Source organism: Suillus subalutaceus, assembly GCF_016647625.1.
Source record: "Suillus subalutaceus strain FC151 chromosome Unknown DFJ58scaffold_82, whole genome shotgun sequence".
NCBI classification, from domain to species: domain Eukaryota; kingdom Fungi; phylum Basidiomycota; class Agaricomycetes; order Boletales; family Suillaceae; genus Suillus; species Suillus subalutaceus.
This window is the reverse complement of record NW_024540331.1, coordinates 101,906-119,408: the sequence shown is the minus strand read 5'-3', so window position 1 is coordinate 119,408 and position 17,503 is coordinate 101,906. Positions and strand designations below refer to the sequence as shown.

The following is a 17,503-nucleotide window of genomic DNA, read 5'->3' as shown; positions in this document are numbered from 1 at the left end:
TGCAACGTAAAATTTTTGACGCCAGCACAGCAATTATATGCTTCATCTTGAAGCCCCATCATCTCTCCCGCCCTGCTTCTACCTCTATGTCCACCATAGCCCAACACACACAAAACGCGTCATCGCAACCCTGTCACGCACCTGACCATGCTAACATGCCAACAAGCAAGTGAGTGGCAAGCTAGACTGGGCTGAGTGTAACGCTTATGGACTTACAGGGATGCGATCAAGCAGCATACAAGCGAGCGATTCAGAGGAACCTGCTGCAGGCCGTCGAGGAGGTCCTGCTAAGAATGTGTAAGTATCAATTAATTGCTACGGGATACTCGAGCACTGACTGTGTTGGGCCTAAAGGCCACAGACTGATGAACAGATCCCTAACGCCGAAGGGCTTTGGCTTGGTATAACTCACACTCAAGAACGCGACAAAGAAGATTATTCAAAGTTTTGGGCGACATACGATACAGTTTCGATGGAGTACGATGATGGCTTCCTCTCGCGTGCAAATGACGATATGGGCATTATCTTGACTTTTGTGCGTTCCTGTTTAAACCTGTCACGACAAGTCTCACAAGCGAACAAGGCTGGTTTATTCTCAGCTGTCAACTCCACTTTCATCATCGGAATGCAGCCTAACCCGGGAGATAATACAAATGTCCTCTTGCTAAACCTAATAAAAATAATAGCTGATCCAAATGGTGTACACGACATCAGCAATCTTTCCTCGTCCACGGGCTTTCCTTCCTCAACCGTCTGGGTGCAAGCACTCGCATACGCCAGCCTCTTGTTTAGTCTCTTGGCCGCGTTCGGGGCGGTCATGGGGAAACAATGGCTCAACGCTTATAAGGGAGCTCGCGGACGGGGGTCTCTGGAGGAACGTGGCATGCAGAGGCAGAGAAAACTAGATGGTGTGAGGCATTTTCACCTCCAGACCGTCTTGCAGGCGTTCCTCGTGCTCCTCCAGATCTCACTCCTCCTATTTGGCTTGTCCCTCAGTGCCAACATGTGGACCCAGCAAACAACAATATCTAGCGTTATTATCTGCACCACAGCATCCGGCATCCTCTTCTATGCAGGTACCATCATCGTGTCAATGTTGCGTCCGGACAGTCCTTTCCAGACACCAGGGTCGGAGGCGATGAAAGCTATCTGGAAAAAATACTTTCCGGACAGATCGACTTCGACTCTCAATGACACATCCATCAAATTGACGGCCATGCGCTGGATACTAGAGACATCCACGAATCCTAAAGTTGTCGAGGCTGCAGCTGGGATGGTACCCCTCATACAGTGGCCGCAGAAATTTGATCCTTCTGCAATCTATGCACGATTACGTGATAACTTCGTTGCATGTCGTGACAGCGAGGAGGTATTTGTAAAGTGTGGCAAGGCCATGGCACATCTTTGGGGCCAGTCGCTGGATATCCGTCCAGACCTTCGTCGGAAATCCCAGTATACCTGGGATTGTTGGGGGGGAAAGAGCCGTTTTATTCGCGATGCGTTCATGGACAGCCGTGACGCTTACACACAGCTCATAAACGCACAGCAACAGACCACTTGGCAAATACTTAAGGCTGACGCCCGTACCGCTCTAAGAACAATGGTTGTTCACGGGATTCCTGATCGGTTTTCACTTCCGGACGATGAATACTTGATTTGGCATGGCGATCTTCGGTGGTGGCGTCACAGTGACGGGCTGATGCCCAGGTATGAAGAATTTGACTGGCTTATCGACTACCTCGCGGATGAAGCAAGTCGCGAAGAAGACGAAGAAACTGAAGGTGATGCTCTGCTCGCGCTGAGCGCCATGCATGGACTAGGAAGCTCTGTCAAGCGACGCTCCTACATCACGACCCTTATCCGTTGTATGGGTCCCACTAAACCTCCCCGAGTTCGGCATGCTGCGCTGAGAGCTATTTCTAATGCTCGAGAAGAACTGGCTTCCATCACAAATGAGTCCATGCCAGAGGGTGTGGATGCAACCCTCCTGGACAGGCTTTCTTATGCCATTTTAACTGCTGTACGTCCTAATCAGGACCAGACATTCCACGATGGCCCCGACGCCTCTTTCCACCATGATCGAGATCGTCGCTACGCCAGCATCATCTTTGCCCTGACAATGAATGATGAGTGGCGTGACCGTCTGACCCGCGATGGCCATCTCCAGCGGTGCACACATCTCCTCGAGGCAAATTCTAGATGCGAACCCTGGATTCTCGGATGTTACCTTGCTGGGATCTTCATGTGGACCGATCCCTCAAAGATGATTCCTTCCAGCCCTGCCCAGGAGAGATGGCAGACACTCGTCAGGACAATGTGGAAGCAGGCATTGACATTGCCCTCACTTGACGCAATACCAGACCTCGTTACAGTGACTAGGCAGAATCTGCGAGGGGTCAACAGTGCTCCGGAGTTGAACGAGCTAACAGATCTGGCCGGAGATGTGCATGAGGTTTTGGAATTATTGCAGGGGATACAAGCGCATGTGCCTCTCGGTGTAATCGCTCCGGCTGACGTTGATGCTGCACTATCCTCTGTACGGGGCTTGGATAACGATCTGCGTTGCATGATCGACAACCCAAAGACTTCGCCAAGGGACGATGACAGTCCAGGGTCTTTGGGGTCTTGAAGGAAATGATCTTGTATGTAATTTCCGAGTGCTTAGTTACTTATCCTATGTCTGTTACCTACGTACCAATAGTCACTGGTCAGTCAGTAGTGTCCGTCATATGATCAACTTACGATTTGTAATTTTACGGTGAATTCGTCTATCGTTTATCATGCTGTAATAGGTAAGTTTGCACACCAAATTGATTACTCTTCTTAAAGCTTAAGTTTCAGGCCTGACCGCTGCGTTTTTTGAGCCAGCGTTTCTCAATTGTTGCTGTCATTCGTTGCGCATTCACGGCATCCACCTTGTCTTTTTCGAGCATCGATGGTCCTCGCCAGTAACACGTCAAGACTCAAGAGTGGTGACCCATCCTGAATGGTCCATGACGCTAACGAAAACATTCAATATCTAGAAACAGTTGAACGCATGCCAGTTAAACCTGTGTATTCTTCGATGGAGGCTGGTAGTAAAAACGCTTAGGTCCAGGATGCAGGTTTCGTCCATATCCTTTCGGCATGTTGACAAGCAGTGCAATCATTAAGTCGGGCGATGAGTTGGATAATATCCTCAATAATCCGACTCATTCGTAGCCCATCTCGGGATCTCAGACTATGCAGGCCCCAGGGTGTCCTTCGGCTGATGGTTTCAAGAAACTGGCATGTTTCGCATCTCACTTCGTACTGATACCATCTTTTGGCAGCCTCTTTGTGCTAAGGCAGAGGACATCGTTGACCACATTGATATTTCACGGACCGTCAAAAGTTGCGGTTGCTCTTTGCGAATTTGATCCATTTGTAGGTGATATGATTGCAGCGGTATGCTTTGTGATTGTTTATACGTTCAAACCTCATAGTCGGTCAAACCACTGGTAGAAGCGAGTCATGCTGCAACAGGGAGGTTTTGCAACGGCCTGGGTAGCTGAAGACATTTCATTGGGACGTTTGCTGTGTCTGAAGGTTTTTCGAAAAAAAAAACTAAAGCACCATCGTACAGAAGAGGGCCTTTCGAACGAGCTGGATGTCTACAAGTGCATCACGTCTGAGCAGGAGACTTGGCCTGCCGGGAAAACGTTCCTGCCATACCAGTAGAGATGTCTTTTCAAACAAGGCGCGACATTTGTTTCACCATGGTATGTACTTCTCTCCTGCGAGCTTTTTCAGCTTTTTCACCTGTCGCGCATCTGCGAATTTCTAGGAAATGATTTACTGCTGCGCGAATGCTCGAAGGTGGAGTGCGCAGATGGTGAGTAATTATCTTTGCTAGTATTCAACGACTCACAACTCTGACTTGGAAGGCTCTTGGTATTGATGCTCTTCACTGCATGGGCATCATCCGTCGAGACATCAAAGCTTAAAATATCTTGATCGATATACGAGAGAAGGTGCGGATTGCTAATTTCGGCCTCTGTTATGTGCACAGGAAACACTTGGATCGACAGTGGCATTATTCGTCGGACGTGACGGGAACTATCCAGTGTATGGCGCCCGAAATGCTACACAACAGGAAAAATCCACGACCTACGAAATATGGAATCACCGTAGATTGGTGGTCTTTTGGGTGCGTTCTTTATGAGCTTGTCTCTCCTAGCCATCAGGCAAGTTTCGTGTCTCATTTTGATACAACGTTATTGATGTCGTCTTTCTCAGCCACTCTTTGCCACGGAGAAGGCCACAATCGATTATGTTACTTGGCACTGCAAACTGTCTAACACGGTCAAGTTGTTCCCCGCATTTGAGCGACTTAATTCATCTGTCGCTAGTTTGGTTGCAGGGGTAAACCTTGTTGTTACTCATTTCTAACCCAATTACTTATTTACTGTGACAATTACTTAGACCTTTAGCCCTGATGTGATATGGGTTTGAAGATCTCACGATGCACCCATGGTTTGAGAATAATGACATGTCAGAATTTCATGACGCGCACGATCGTGGTTGGTGACATTTGATTTGTCTCTGAACTTCGTGCTGAATATTACCTATTACAGCTCTTCGGGGTGTCGAATGGCCACATGCGACCAAACTTGCAGGGACAGACCAAAGCAGCGGTGATCTTGACCCCTCTTACCGCTTGGCCCGGTGGTCGTCAGTCGAAATGCTTTCTAGATGTGGATTGGACGAATCCTAGGCCTGGGGTTGTTTCTAAGTAGTTTCGTTGACGAGATCTCCGTCCTGAGTTCTGCATTGCACTGCACCTTCATTACTGGCAGTGTTCTTACTGCAAGCGATTCGCAATCGTGCCTCGTGGTTCCTGTTTTTGTTCTTTACATACACCTTATGATCAGTGACTTATATTTAAACTGGCACACAGCAGCGCATGTAACGTATTTTGTTTGCCACGTACAAATCGGATAATTGGGGTGGTGTAAGGATAAGCATGGATAAGCTTGAGTTAACCGCGAGCTCCCAGGTGCGAGTGTCCCTAATTAGATTAAAATTTATATATGTACCAAGTCTCTATTCAAACTCTGATAGCCAGGTGTTGTAAATGGTTTTCGCACAATCTCTATACGGCCCAAAGAGGCGAACATGCTAGTACTAGACTGCCAATGTTTCATGGGCTGTAACACGTAAGTTTGCGCCAATCGCTCTTAAGCTTAGACTGACCGCTGCGTTTTTCGAGCCAGCGTTTCTCAACTGTTACTGTCATTCGTCGCGCATTCATGGCATTCACCCTGTAGAACATCGATAGCCTCACTAGCAACTCACTAGTGACACGTCAAGAGTACTCATCTTGAATGGTTCGCGACGCTGACGAAAAAAGATATCTAGAAACAGTCCAACATATGCCGGTTATACCTGTGTCTTCTTCGATGGAGGCTGGTAGTAAAAGCGCTTAGGTCTCGGGATATGCGGGTTTCATCCATATCCTTTCGGTACGTTGATGGGCAGTGCAATCATCAAGTCGGGCGATGAATTGGATAACTTCTTCAATGATCCGACTCATTCGTAGCCCATCTTAGGATCTCAGACTATGCCAGGGTGCCCTTGGGCTGATGGTTTCAAGAAACTGGCATGTTTCGTATCTCACTTCGTACTGATACCAGTTTTTGGCAGCCTCTTTGTGCTAAGGCAGACATCGTTGACCACATTGATATTTCACGAACTATCAAAAATTGCGGTTGTTCTCTGCGAACTTGATCCATCTGAGACTGGGTGATCCGATTGCAGCGGTATGCTTTGTGATTGTTTATACGTTCAACTTCAAGCTTCAAACCCCATCGATTAACCAACTAGTAGAAGCCATATACGTTGTGACATGGGTTCAAAGAAGTCAGAAAGTGCCCGTGGTTCTCCAGTACTTCTATTGGCATGTCACGCCAGAATTTCAGGAAACCTGCTATCATGGTTGATTAAGCCTGATTCGTCTGCTTAATATTGATGTTCCCTGACTTGGCCCACAAAGAGTATGAGGCCGGTTGGAACGCTCTTCAGTGGTGGAATAGATTAATCAGAAGTCTGGGGTTATGGACTCCATTTTGAAGTTGTCATCTGTTCTCCATTCCGCATCACGTCCGTTCCTTCTTGAACTCCAAAAGTAGACACCTTAGCGCCCTTTGGTTCTCGTCTTTTTGTTCTTGCCACATGTATGTTTCATTTTACTTTTTTTTGCTTATCTTGAGCGGTTGAATCGGCCCTTGGTTCTAAGCGACTTGTAACGTACTGATCGGGAATGACGATATTGAACTTCGAGAAGGAATGTCATCATATATTGGACGGACGGGATATTGACTGCAGGGCCGTGCCGCCGTGTTGCTTGAAGTTTTATATATCATAGAGCCCGTTGTACATGTGCGCCCATCGGGTTTCTTTTTGCTTTCTCCTCCATGACAATTAGACTGCCGCTGGCTTTCCAACGCTTGTCTCTCCACTGATCATCATTCCTACTTCAGATTCGTCATTCAATTTATCAGCGCCTTCCTGCCGGTTCCCGCGAATGCATTTCGGTTAAAAACCTTAGCGGTTGTACTAGTATTCCAGTTCTGAGAATACGCGCCTGACATAAACCTCTCATTCACTGGGTTGTCTTTTTTAACAGCTGCTCGCTCTCGTTTGGCCTCGCCATGACCGGCATCCCAACTCCACAGCGCTCACGAACCAAGACGGCAGATCTCTCAGAGATCTTCCGCAGCTCCCATAGTTCGCGCCAGCTTCCCAAAACTACCGCTCTTCCCGATACCCCATCCGAAGAAAAGCCCAAGTCCAGGCGCTCTATGCTGCCCTTCCTCGGAAGGAAGAAGACCGAGCGACCGTTCGCTTCATCTTCAGCTCTGCCTAGAAAGTCCACCAACGCTCCTTCAGCATCTGTCGGCAAAGAGTGAGTTTTTCGTCTGGTTTGGTTGATCATCGAACGCGTCAAGGATGATCGATATCTCTCGTTGGTGACACAAATGGGGATGGGTCAGCGACCTACCACTATGATCTATTATGTCGGCATATATGCTTAATATCTGCTCCTCGACTAGACATGGAAGCAAGGCATATAGTCACATTCCTGGGCTGTACATTCATTTTTTGCTAAAATCATTATTGTTTTTCATGAGAAACTAATCGCATATCGCTGTAGGCTCTTAACTGTTGCTTCAACCGCAGATGGATCTCCGTCTGACCAACGGCTCCCTTCTACCCTTCCTCCATTAAACGTGTCACCGCCATCACTAGGCTCCAAATTCGCAGCCCACTTCTCTCCTTTGCGATCTCCTACCAGGACTCTGAAAGCACGATACTCTTCACACAAGTCAACAAATACTCCTCCCACTCATTCATCCGCCACTCTCTCTCTCCCTGTAGCCGATTGCCGTGGTACTTCCCTGGAATCCTGCAGTTCCAGTATAAACAGCCGATCCGCTACACCAAAACCGCCTGTTCAACCATCTGCAGAGAACACTCCTCACTACGAAAGGCTGGACGATTTTTCTGATCTGTTTACACTTCCAGAGCATCATTCAAAACCGACCAAGTCTGCTCAAAAAGCTTCCACCCTGTCACCTGTTATTGTTAACGCTGCGAACGGTTCAAAAAAGTGTGTTGAACCCAGTCCTGCCACACCTCTGACACCTGTTAGTCCCACTCCCCCGTCAACCCCTTGCCTTCAATTCCCCATCCCTCCTTCGAATTTTGGTCTAATTTCGATGGCGAGCGAGAAGTCATCTCCCCAACATTCGCACGGATCGTCTAAAAGGGAACCAACTACACCCTCAAGCAAGCATTCCAACAGCAGCCTCAAGCTGCCAGCCGCGAGTCCTCAACGTTTCTCGGTCTCTCGTGAACGTCGGAGCGACCGCGTTGCTACCGCTGGTATTACTTCGGAAGATGACAGCGACCGTGCTCGTGCATTCAGTCTTTCAGGAAGCGATACAGATGCGTCTCGTGCTACAGACAGCAGCGTGCGTAGCAGGAGAGGTAGGCATCAGAGCGCGTTGCCGAAGGCATCGGCTATGAAGCGTCCGGCCCCTTTACAGCGTGCGCCCTCTTCCTGTCAGAAATTGTCTAGCGGCCCTCCTCCTTCTGCCCCCCTACCTTCCCCACCACCCTCGGCTCGATTGGCACCCAGGCTACCAATAAGCTCGTTGCCATTCAGTCCATCTACCGACAGTGTTCCCTCCGGCTCGACTGTTCACTCCCCGGGTGTAGCGTCACGACCGCGAGCTAACACTTTATCATCAGCGACTTCGCTGAGTTCAGCTAAGCTTGCGGCGTGGATGGCTCCCAGAACAAACGCACAAGACAAACACACCTCTGCAGATACCCAGCAGCCCGCATCCGATGATGACCTCAGGAATGCGCTTGCCTTGCAGAATAGAAAGTATGCTCAACTTCAAGAATATGCCGTCACTATCACCAAGAAATTCGAGGATGAGAAGGGATCTATGACAAAGACCATTCAGATGCTGGAGCGAGAGATTCGAAAAAAGGTCAGAGAGATAGAAGGTTTGCGTTGGCTCGTTATACACAATGGTGGTGCAGCCGATATTGATGCGGCAGCAAACCTGGCACGAGCTTCTTTGATCACGCTGGACGATGGGGATCGATCCGACGCTGCGCGGGCCATGGACCCAATGCGTGATGAGGCTCCGTCCCAGAGCACGCGAAGAGGACTTGGCCTTGATTATCTTGATCAACCTAACTCGTCTGGGGCGTCCCTGGAACCACCTTTGCCAGAATTCGGTATCGCTGCTTCTGCCTCGTCTTCGCGCTCCTCTCTGTCTCTTCCGATGCTGACTCCGTCGACAACCTCGTCTTTGTCAGCCATCCCGGAACAGCAGGGAGAGATCAGCCGAGCGGGACGTCGAAAGGCGAAGGAAGAACGGCGCGCTTCTCGGGCCCTACGTCGGATCTCATCGTCATCGCTGTCATCAGCGACATCTGGGGCATTTATGGCATATCCTCCTTTGCCGACCGATCACACGTTCGACTCTCAGCCCAGCATGGAAAACGTACTTGAAAAGCTGCGTCCGTTTCGAAACACGTGATCCAGCTAAACTTTATGGTATGTACGATATCATAACGTATTTTATTATGGAATTCCTGACGGATCATATGCAGCAGGAAGCTGCAGGATGCCCGCTTGCCATTGTATGATCGGCATCAATTATTTGCGCTGTCAAACAATATTGCGGCCTTCGACACCTTCCCGCTCCTTCTCAACCGCTTAGCTAATTCGCCTCACTTCATGGACTTAATCGCATCACCGCAATTTAGAATTACAAGTCTACATTTCAACATCTGGCAGGACGTCCACGGGAACTTGGATACCTCGCATCGTCGTTCAATTATCCGTATTCGCATTCGCATTTGCATCCTTGGTATATCATTTGGTATTCACCACAGTCGTTATCGTCACAATTCTTTCGTTTATATACCTCTGATCAGCATAAGCTCATACCATCTCTTCGGTCATACCACAACGTATTTATTTAGAGGGCATAAAATGGGAAGCCAAGGAATTATTTTGAATAATCAGAAGCCGCTATGAACGCCGTCATCCTTCCGAAAGGTATGTGTATCTATTCCTATCGGATAAGATTGCAGTCGTAAGTGGCTGCTATAATTGAACACGTGTGTACCGTCCGCCGATAAGGTGTACTCATTGTTATTTCGATACTTGGCATGATGTTTCTATCGCATAGTTGTCGCATCCGAAGTGAGTTGATGGAGTGTCGCAGCCCAGCTAGCTATGGGTTGATAGCATTGCAATGTCGGCGACTACTGGTATTTGAACGAAGGATCAAACCGGAACCCTCTACTGTTAGATGGTTCCAGGATACAGTAGGATACAGTTGAGTCACATGCAGTGCGGGGTATTCTAAAATTCGACATCGAATCAAAAACGATTTCAAAAATAAAACGGACTCGTAATGATGCGACCGTAGATTTGAGAAGATGTGTGACAAGTACTGAGGTTCAAAGGCTGTGGTAGCGGGTCGCATGTGTTTGTTGGAACTGCCACAGTTTGATAAGGCAGTGAGACGCTGGCTCACTTGGCGCAGAATCAACTCAAGTGATTTGGGAGACCAACCGGGAAATGGGATTGTGCCTTGAATGGAAGGGCGTGCAGAGCGTGTGGAGAATTGCCAAGGAGTGGGACTAGAGCTCCTCATGCGTCCGAGTCCTGTCAATGTGCCTGGGTACTATATAAGCCCATCTGACCGCCGGCGCGCACAAGACTGTTAATTCCCATGATCATAGATGGAATTGGACAAACCGTCATTCAGAACATGATCTTGTAGCGTTGTAAGTAGTGTCATACAAATTGCGCTGCAGATAGGATTGGTAACAGGTTTAAGAAGCTGTGTTAGTAGATGATGAACTTGAAGGCCCTGCGACATAATTGATCCCCAAATAGGAACAAACATTTATGCCTTGATGCTTTGATGCAACTGCCAGACGTTGCTATGAATGCCGGAATGTACCCAAATGTACCAACTTTTCCCTCTATTCCTCATCCTACATCCTTCTTGTCCCACCACTTAGACCAGCGCGCTTCTGCGTGCCTGTGGATACTCTATTGCTGTACGGTTTATTCTGATCTTGTTTAGGTCTATATTATATACCACTCAAGGCTTGCGGGCGGCATCCCTTGGCAGCTTAACCTGGAGACCATATAGAGCAAGAGGGGAGGATGATCCTCTCAAATTTCATGCGAAAGAATGTTAATCGAAAGACGAAGGTGACAAAATCTTCTGGCATACCCCCTCGACCGCACCAGTCACCCACCTCACCTCTACCCGCTTGTCCAGAAGAGATCTTCGATATTCATGAGAAGTCAAGCAATTCTCGGATGTCCGAAGAACTCCCCTCAGACAGAGATTCATCTGCCAATAGAGCTTCTACATCTACTTCTCGCACTCCATTGAATGTCGGATCTTCTTTGGTCCAATTGGATTACAACCCAGAGCCCCTGGACAACTGGTTCCCGCAGGAGCTATTGAGCGGAAGACGCGGTTCCCATGATTCTACATGGAATCTTCATATGAGTCCACTTCAAGAATCAGCGATAGCTGAAGCTGCCGTCCTGAACACCCCGAAGGAGGATTTAAATCCGGGTCCTATATTTCAAGTGCGTCATAGACACGTCCCCCATTCCAAAATCTCACTGTGACATCCAGGAGGCCATTACCGCCAATATATCCCATTCTCGGCAGCTGTCTGATCACATGGTACGTCTTTTTGTAACCAGTTTGCTGCATGTTGGTCGTTGCGGCAGGAAATTACATTCCGTTTCATCTCAACCGACTTCCAGAGAGAAATATATGAGCTGATAATACTCTTAGGCACCTTCTGCTTCGAAGAAGTCAATCCCTGCTCCCATCTTCATACCAGAAGTCGAAGTTTCTCCCACCAAGGCTCCGACTAGGCGGCCAACAGTGAATGCTGAATCTTCGGGCATGAATCAGCAGCCGTTTCCGACCACCTCCCCTCCGTCCCCCATGGATTCGGAAAATATGTCCGCTATATCCGGCTCAACTCTTGCTCGTGCCCTTATTAGGAACTCGTTCATTTTGTCGTCGAGCGATCGGGGATCGCGATACCGCAGCGGTATGGCACGTCAAGATTCTGCTACTCTTCCTAGTAGCGACCATCTGCTTATGGAGATCGCACGTGCACGCGACTCCGGTGGTGACTCAATTGTGCCCCCTGTGCCATCCCTGCCTTCAGTCTCAGGAGTACTCCTGCTAGATCAAGCGAGAACATCTGCCGTCCAAGATAAAGAACAGAAGTTTCTAGATGCCAGTGCATCCACCACGGTGTCCTCAGCCTCTGGAGCTTACTATGCGTCTCCTGATATGATCATGCATTCAGGGCTATCAAGGCGCATTTCTCGAATATCAGAGGTTCCTTCTCCCGCGCCGACAACGCCAATGTCGCCGCAGTCAATTCGCGATGCCCAGCCAATGAAGAGTGGTAGCTCTATAGCTGCTAGCAGTATGCTTGCAAGGATGGATGAGACTGATTCGGACGCTCCAAACACTGCCTCTCACACACCCGCAACGACTTCATCGTACCGATCATTTCATCAAACGGAAACAGGCGTGTCAAGCACTTCGGGCCAAGCATCTGAATTTATCTCTCCTAGTCCAACGGATGGTTTGGATGGATATTCCTTTGTTGCTCCTGAGCCTTTACAGTCTGCTGCATCCATTAGTTCTGATGATAGCGCATACCTGCAGACGAAATCCAGCGATGTCAGCCTGAAGAAGCGCAGGGCAAGAGCGCTGGGAGCAACGCCATCGTTGAGGGGTGGGAGAAGTAAGTGCCTACGTGTTTTTTTTTCAGTTGTCATTCAACGTTCTTCAGGTTTCAAGGCATCGGATGTATCGTCGAATAGCATTTTTCAACGCAATAAAAAGCATATCAGACTTCCCATCGGCGAGCGCCCTCGTTCAATCCTTGTCCCACAAACACCAATTACTCCTGCATTGATTGCCTCTTCTACCGTGCAATATCCCTCCGCGCTATCCCAGTTTCCTCTGGTACCTACTTCTGCCGTTCCTGCTGGCCACATCGAGATGCCATTGACGGCCTTTGCAGAGTCGGATATTCTTAACACCAGCCCGCTTTCCGCAACGGGGAATCTTTGCACAACGTCAACATGCGGAACGTGCCCTTGGCATTCCTGAACGTATCACTGTCAGCCAGGAGTATGACCTCCTGGATTACGCTATCAATGTGAGCCCCAAGTCGCAGAGTTCACCGACTTGACCCCCCCTCGAGCTCTTCCACTGGAGAACAGACCTTCCCAGAGACTCCAAATATCTTCACTCCATTATTCTCCCCCAACTTTCCCGTACCCATAACATCACTCCGGCTTCCCGGACGCCCTCAGGCGCCTAGATCGGCGACCCTTCCGGTACCACAGGAATTCGCTGGGATGGGCGCATTGTCTCGGACCATGACACTGAGCGTTCCACCACGAGAAGAGGGCTTCGTGGGAGATAATAGTTCTCCCGCCCCGGTGTCTTCCGTGAAGTCGACACCTTCTCCGGAACCTGACCCTCCTGAGATCACTTCGGAAGTTCCACTCGTTCAGCGTCCTCCCTCACAGGACAGAAGACCCACACAACTGACCAGAGTATCGAAGCCGCAATACAGCCTACCATCATCCCCTGCTTGATCCTGTTGTATGTTCCCCATTCTAGTCGTGTATCCACAAGCAGCGATAAGCTGCAAGGGGACGAAGTTTTGCAAGCGCTTGCACCCAATTTTGCATCATCAATTCCCTTCAACTATTTCCCAAAATTCATTCACATCTACATCAAAATCATTCTCTCTGGTTGAGAAGCCTCCGTTGTCCCCAACATCTGTGCCCCTCCCAGGATCCCAAAATACATCACCCTCCCTTCCATATACCCGCTCTGGGAGCATATCATCATTGACCTCACCATTCAGTTCACCGGGCGCTATGCCGTCATTCAATCCTAATTTCCAACCTTCTGGCACTAATTTATCCAGTCCTGGCGCACTATCACCCAATCAACCTCAGTTACTCAGCCCCCAACCGCAAGCGGCATTTCCAATGGGCATATCCTCAGCTCCCGATTCTTTATCACAACGCCCTGAATCTGAATCTCATGTCGCCGGTACCTCGTTTTTACCCTCAGTTTCGCCGGCCCCTCCCTCTACTCCTCCAAGGAGTCCGCTCGCACCATCATTTGCCAATTCATCGCCATCGTTCACGCCATCGTTCATAGCTCCTCCCCCATATCACAGTGTGATTTCAAATGAGAATGATATGCCTTTTGCAACAAGTACTAGTGGCGGTGCATCGTCGCATGAAACTGGCTCGGAAATGAATTTCATCATTCGTCCACCGTCCATTTCTGCTACCCCCCAGCCCGCCTTCCAATATCAGGAGTCGAACTAGGGCTCGACCGCCGCTGCCAATCGGTCCACGTAAACCTAGCGGTCCTGGTCAACCGCTTGGGTCATTTGTACCTGGTATCAGGGAGCGTAACGGATCCGTGTCATCTATGGGCAGTGGCTATGCTCATGGTTCCGGATCAGGCTATGCATGGCGCAAACTGACCGCTGCTGCTTCAACACCGGCACCGAAATTCCAGACACCACCCCCAAGGTGGCGAGGGATGACCATAGAGGCGGCTCAGTGGACGCTCACGCAGCATGAGCTTCAAACGATCGTCTCAAGAGCCATCAAGCAATCCGCGGAAGCCTCGTCTATACGTCTTCTCAGGACAGAGACATTGGATGTGGACATTCCCGAGGAAGTACATCGCCTCGAGATGCATCGCACCGACGTTAAAACCAGGTACAAGATGCTCGTGCGCAAGCGGTGGCAGCTTATGGGCACCCTCGCTGGACATCTGGATGGTCCAGACCTGTGCGATTCCTATGACTGCTGCACGCACCGTGGAGGAGCTTTCTGAAGTGTCCATTGCTCTTGACCAGCTCACTGACGAACTCCATACTACTGTTCGAGCAGTTAGGTCAACTGAAGAGTTTGCGCGATGTACACTCTGCCAGTGCCCTTGCCATGGCTTTGAGGAAGGTCAACTCGACTTTCCTTAAACAGGTCGCCGAATCTCAGAAACTTCGAGAACAAATCGACTCAATGGAGGCTGAAAGAGATGAAGCGTGGAAACAAGCAGAGGATGTCGCCCAGGATTTTGATAATCTTTCGGATCAGGTTCGGGAGAGCCGCGGAGAGCGAGTTGAAGGTACGGCAGCGCTCAGGCTGTCAAGTAGACGATCTGCACGCGTTTCGGCCGTTCGGAAGTCGAGTATACGTCAGTCTAAAGCGGGCTTGCGCTCTATCAGTAAAAGCCGAAGTCAGCGTTCTTCTGTCAGTAGCTTGGGTACGCGCACAAGCCTGATGATGTCGATGTCGATGTCCGCCACCTCGGACGACATTCCTCCGGTTCCACCGCTGCCTCTGCACACACCGCTTGGCATTGTTACGTCGAACCTGTCTGGCCGTAGCTCTCTAGGCAAGTTCCATTTGCATTCACAGTTCTGTATCTCACGACACTTGTCGATATAGGGTCCACTTCGAACGCATCATTTTCCAGTGCTCGAGCCTTGGCGCAAGCTCAGAGAGAGCTATACGACATGCTAGGTCTGACTCTTCAAGAGACTCCTAGCCAGTCATCTTCCAGGTCACACTCTCTGTCTGGGTTGCGAGGTTCGAGACATATGTCGCTTAGCCCAAGACCAATGTCCGACGTGATTGGCATACGACCTCGTGCTCGAGAAAATAGAGCCATTCATAGTGTCCTCTATGACGACGTGCGTTTGTCCAACACTTTATGAATCATCCCTTACCTTCCGTCTTGATAGCGACAAGTTATGTTGGCGCAGCTTGGCATGATGACGAACTAATACATACCCCAATAAGATATTTATCTACTTTGATACGTTGCTCGTCGTTCATGATATTATTTCTACTTACGAGTATACGTGAAATTTTTACAAAAGACCCACATGCGTGGTACATGTCGTGCGTTGTTAGAATAAGTCTACAATTAATCCAGTCGCACTTCTGAGTCTTCATCAGGAGACGTTCTATCCTCGGCATTTGCCGAAACCTTATGTCTCTAAACTATACAGCACTAAATTGGTTACTCACGTGCATGTAGTGTCGAGGTCCGTCATCGTCAAGCACTATGGGTAAAGGTAAGGCTGCTCGCAGTCGTAATCCGCGCATGTTGACCATCGCATCATGAACAGTTCACGGATCTCTCGCGCGTGCCGGTAAGGTCAAGTCGCAAACACCAAAGGTTGATAAGCAGGAGAAGAAGAAAACGCCAAAGGGCCGTGCTAAGAAGCGCATCTTGTACAACCGCAGGTATGTATCATCCCAACCCCTCTGTAATGCAAGCCAACTGTCCCGACAGATTCGTGAACGTAACAACGCTCCCTGGAGGCAAGCGGAGAATGTGAGTACCGCGTCCTAGATGATATCGATGAGCCGATCCTTCACACGCATTACTCCCCCCATATTCTCGTCGTTATCTCAAAATACTAATGAAACGATCTTACTTCCAGGAACCCCAACCCCGAGAAATAAACGCACTCGAGAGGCATTCTCTCCCTCGGCTAGAGGGCCACCGGACTACTGTCACGATAGAAGTGGAGGACAGGAGGGCCCACCAATCATCATTTCACAATACTCGCATCTTTTTAGTATCTCGTCTCCCTTTCCCTTGGGTTGCAAGTGCAGCGCTTTTCTGCATTTCAATCCCTCCCACTCGTCGTTGGATTTTAGCTTCGGTTGAGCATTCACTCGGCAAAAATTGTAATTCCTGCATCATTTTTATGCTACGATATGCGCTATGTCCAATCCAACACCACGGCAGTTGTAAAATGGGCGCTGTACGTTCGGTTTTGAGTGAGGGAACTTGAATTCAAAATCCAGATACCCGAAAAACTATCGTGGATTGTAAGTTAGAGCCACTGCGGCCAGTTGTACCAGCTATCCAAGTCGTCGGATGGAGGATTATTACAGTACCCGCGAGTCCCCGTTCTATAAAGTTAAAGGAAACCAATAGATTGTTGCTTATGCGTCGGAACAGCAGTAATATCGTATTGGGTGAGTACTACTGGAGCTCACCGAGTCTGACAACGACTAGGGCTCAAGATGGGCCATGGCCGTACCACACTTCACAAATACCTCTGCCTTGTCACGACTCACGACACGCCTAGAAGTTGTCATAAAAGCGTACGTAGATTGCGGAAGGATCAAGATCCCGCGATGCGGGCTTTACAACTTACGGGTTTGTGGATATCTCTAGTATCCAGCGTATGGCAGACAATTTAATGAATGCGCCATCGGGAGTCCATGTTGATCTGTCCGGGAGGAGTTTTTGAAGATAGCTCCCATTAGTTCTGCTCCTGGTGTCTGGAAAGGACTGTCCGGACGCAACATTGACACGGGGATGGTGACTCTGGATATCGACATTTGCTGGGTCCATATGTTGGCGCTAAGGAACAAGCCAAATAAGAGTAGTGAGATCTGGAGGAGCACGAGGAGCACCTGCAAGACTGTCTGGAGGTGAAAATGCTCCAGCCCATTCAGTTTCCTCTGCCTCTGAATGCTGCGTTCCTCCAATGACCCTCGTCCGCGAGCCGCCTTATAAGCGTTGAGCCACTGCTTTGCCAAAACAGTCCCGAACGCGGTCAAGACGCTGAACACGACGTCTCAGGTTAGCACAGGCGAGTGTTTACATCCACAAGTTGCATAAGAATATTCCATGGACAAGATAAGATTGCTGATATCATTCACAGCGTTCGGGCCCTCAGCGCTAGCGGAGGCCTCAGTAGTGGTCTGAATCAGATACAGCCAGAGGGCGTTTGTAGTGTCTCCCGGGATAGGCTGCATTCCGATGATGAAGGTAGAGTTCACAGACCAGCCTGATTCGCCCGTCAGATTTGTAGTGAT

General features: G+C 49.3%; 7 protein-coding genes across 7 annotated transcripts; all 7 read left to right on the top strand.

Annotated features, from left to right (window-relative positions):
• Nucleotides 1-427: 427 nt before the first annotated feature.
• DFJ58DRAFT_631456 (uncharacterized protein) lies at nucleotides 428-832 on the top strand (the record flags this gene model as incomplete). The annotated part of the gene is made up of 2 exons (XM_041381209.1): nucleotides 428-535; nucleotides 584-832. Coding segments are annotated over 2 exons (357 nt in total), but the record flags the coding sequence as incomplete, so codon positions are not given.
• A 3,092-nt stretch (nucleotides 833-3,924) lies between these two features.
• On the top strand, nucleotides 3,925-4,620 carry DFJ58DRAFT_477466 (uncharacterized protein). The gene is made up of 5 exons (XM_041380573.1): nucleotides 3,925-3,992; nucleotides 4,050-4,205; nucleotides 4,258-4,383; nucleotides 4,444-4,541; nucleotides 4,596-4,620. Exons 2-4 carry the CDS (start codon nucleotides 4,089-4,091, stop codon nucleotides 4,471-4,473), a joined length of 273 nt encoding a protein of 90 aa, XP_041241934.1. The 5' UTR covers nucleotides 3,925-3,992; nucleotides 4,050-4,088; the 3' UTR covers nucleotides 4,474-4,541; nucleotides 4,596-4,620.
• DFJ58DRAFT_797088 (uncharacterized protein) lies at nucleotides 4,519-4,977 on the top strand. Its single transcript, XM_041390614.1, has one exon. The coding sequence runs from the start codon at nucleotides 4,714-4,716 to the stop codon at nucleotides 4,960-4,962; it is 249 nt and encodes an 82-aa protein (XP_041241933.1). The 5' UTR covers nucleotides 4,519-4,713; the 3' UTR covers nucleotides 4,963-4,977.
• Nucleotides 4,978-6,527: 1,550 nt separating this feature from the next.
• Nucleotides 6,528-9,573, top strand: DFJ58DRAFT_477415 (uncharacterized protein). Its single transcript, XM_041380572.1, has 3 exons — nucleotides 6,528-6,925; nucleotides 7,175-9,097; nucleotides 9,157-9,573. The coding sequence occupies exons 1-2, from the start codon at nucleotides 6,672-6,674 to the stop codon at nucleotides 9,078-9,080; spliced, it is 2,160 nt and encodes a 719-aa protein (XP_041241932.1). The 5' UTR covers nucleotides 6,528-6,671; the 3' UTR covers nucleotides 9,081-9,097; nucleotides 9,157-9,573.
• An 891-nt stretch (nucleotides 9,574-10,464) lies between these two features.
• On the top strand, nucleotides 10,465-12,895 carry DFJ58DRAFT_477393 (uncharacterized protein). The gene is made up of 5 exons (XM_041380571.1): nucleotides 10,465-11,167; nucleotides 11,217-11,267; nucleotides 11,382-12,357; nucleotides 12,406-12,581; nucleotides 12,640-12,895. Exons 1-5 carry the CDS (start codon nucleotides 10,730-10,732, stop codon nucleotides 12,808-12,810), a joined length of 1,812 nt encoding a protein of 603 aa, XP_041241931.1. The 5' UTR covers nucleotides 10,465-10,729; the 3' UTR covers nucleotides 12,811-12,895.
• Nucleotides 12,896-14,078: 1,183 nt separating this feature from the next.
• DFJ58DRAFT_717135 (uncharacterized protein) lies at nucleotides 14,079-15,433 on the top strand (the record flags this gene model as incomplete). Its single annotated transcript, XM_041384329.1, has 4 exons — nucleotides 14,079-14,446; nucleotides 14,515-15,057; nucleotides 15,135-15,209; nucleotides 15,403-15,433. The coding sequence occupies 4 exons, from the start codon at nucleotides 14,079-14,081 to the stop codon at nucleotides 15,431-15,433; spliced, it is 1,017 nt and encodes a 338-aa protein (XP_041241930.1).
• Nucleotides 15,434-15,708: 275 nt separating this feature from the next.
• DFJ58DRAFT_797083 (ribosomal protein S30) lies at nucleotides 15,709-16,492 on the top strand. Its single transcript, XM_041390613.1, has 4 exons — nucleotides 15,709-15,738; nucleotides 15,793-15,910; nucleotides 15,960-16,001; nucleotides 16,111-16,492. The coding sequence occupies exons 1-4, from the start codon at nucleotides 15,729-15,731 to the stop codon at nucleotides 16,130-16,132; spliced, it is 192 nt and encodes a 63-aa protein (XP_041241929.1). The 5' UTR covers nucleotides 15,709-15,728; the 3' UTR covers nucleotides 16,133-16,492.
• The last annotated feature ends 1,011 nt before the right edge of the window (nucleotides 16,493-17,503 follow it).

Coding starts and splice junctions, on each gene's coding strand:
- DFJ58DRAFT_477466 (XM_041380573.1), top strand. CDS start 4,089: ATGGCGCCCGAAATGCTACACAACAGGAAAAATCCACGACCTACGAAA. Junction 4,206..4,257: donor TTGTCTCTCCTAGCCATCAG/GCAAGTTTCGTG, acceptor CGTCTTTCTCAG/CCACTCTTTGCCACGGAGAA. Junction 4,384..4,443: donor TCGCTAGTTTGGTTGCAGGG/GTAAACCTTGTT, acceptor ACAATTACTTAG/ACCTTTAGCCCTGATGTGAT.
- DFJ58DRAFT_797088 (XM_041390614.1), top strand. CDS start 4,714: ATGTGGATTGGACGAATCCTAGGCCTGGGGTTGTTTCTAAGTAGTTTC.
- DFJ58DRAFT_477415 (XM_041380572.1), top strand. CDS start 6,672: ATGACCGGCATCCCAACTCCACAGCGCTCACGAACCAAGACGGCAGAT. Junction 6,926..7,174: donor TCAGCATCTGTCGGCAAAGA/GTGAGTTTTTCG, acceptor ATATCGCTGTAG/GCTCTTAACTGTTGCTTCAA.
- DFJ58DRAFT_477393 (XM_041380571.1), top strand. CDS start 10,730: ATGATCCTCTCAAATTTCATGCGAAAGAATGTTAATCGAAAGACGAAG. Junction 12,358..12,405: donor ATCGTTGAGGGGTGGGAGAA/GTAAGTGCCTAC, acceptor AACGTTCTTCAG/GTTTCAAGGCATCGGATGTA. Junction 12,582..12,639: donor CGCTATCCCAGTTTCCTCTG/GTACCTACTTCT, acceptor CGGCCTTTGCAG/AGTCGGATATTCTTAACACC.
- DFJ58DRAFT_797083 (XM_041390613.1), top strand. Junction 15,911..15,959: donor CGCATCTTGTACAACCGCAG/GTATGTATCATC, acceptor CTGTCCCGACAG/ATTCGTGAACGTAACAACGC. Junction 16,002..16,110: donor CCTGGAGGCAAGCGGAGAAT/GTGAGTACCGCG, acceptor TCTTACTTCCAG/GAACCCCAACCCCGAGAAAT.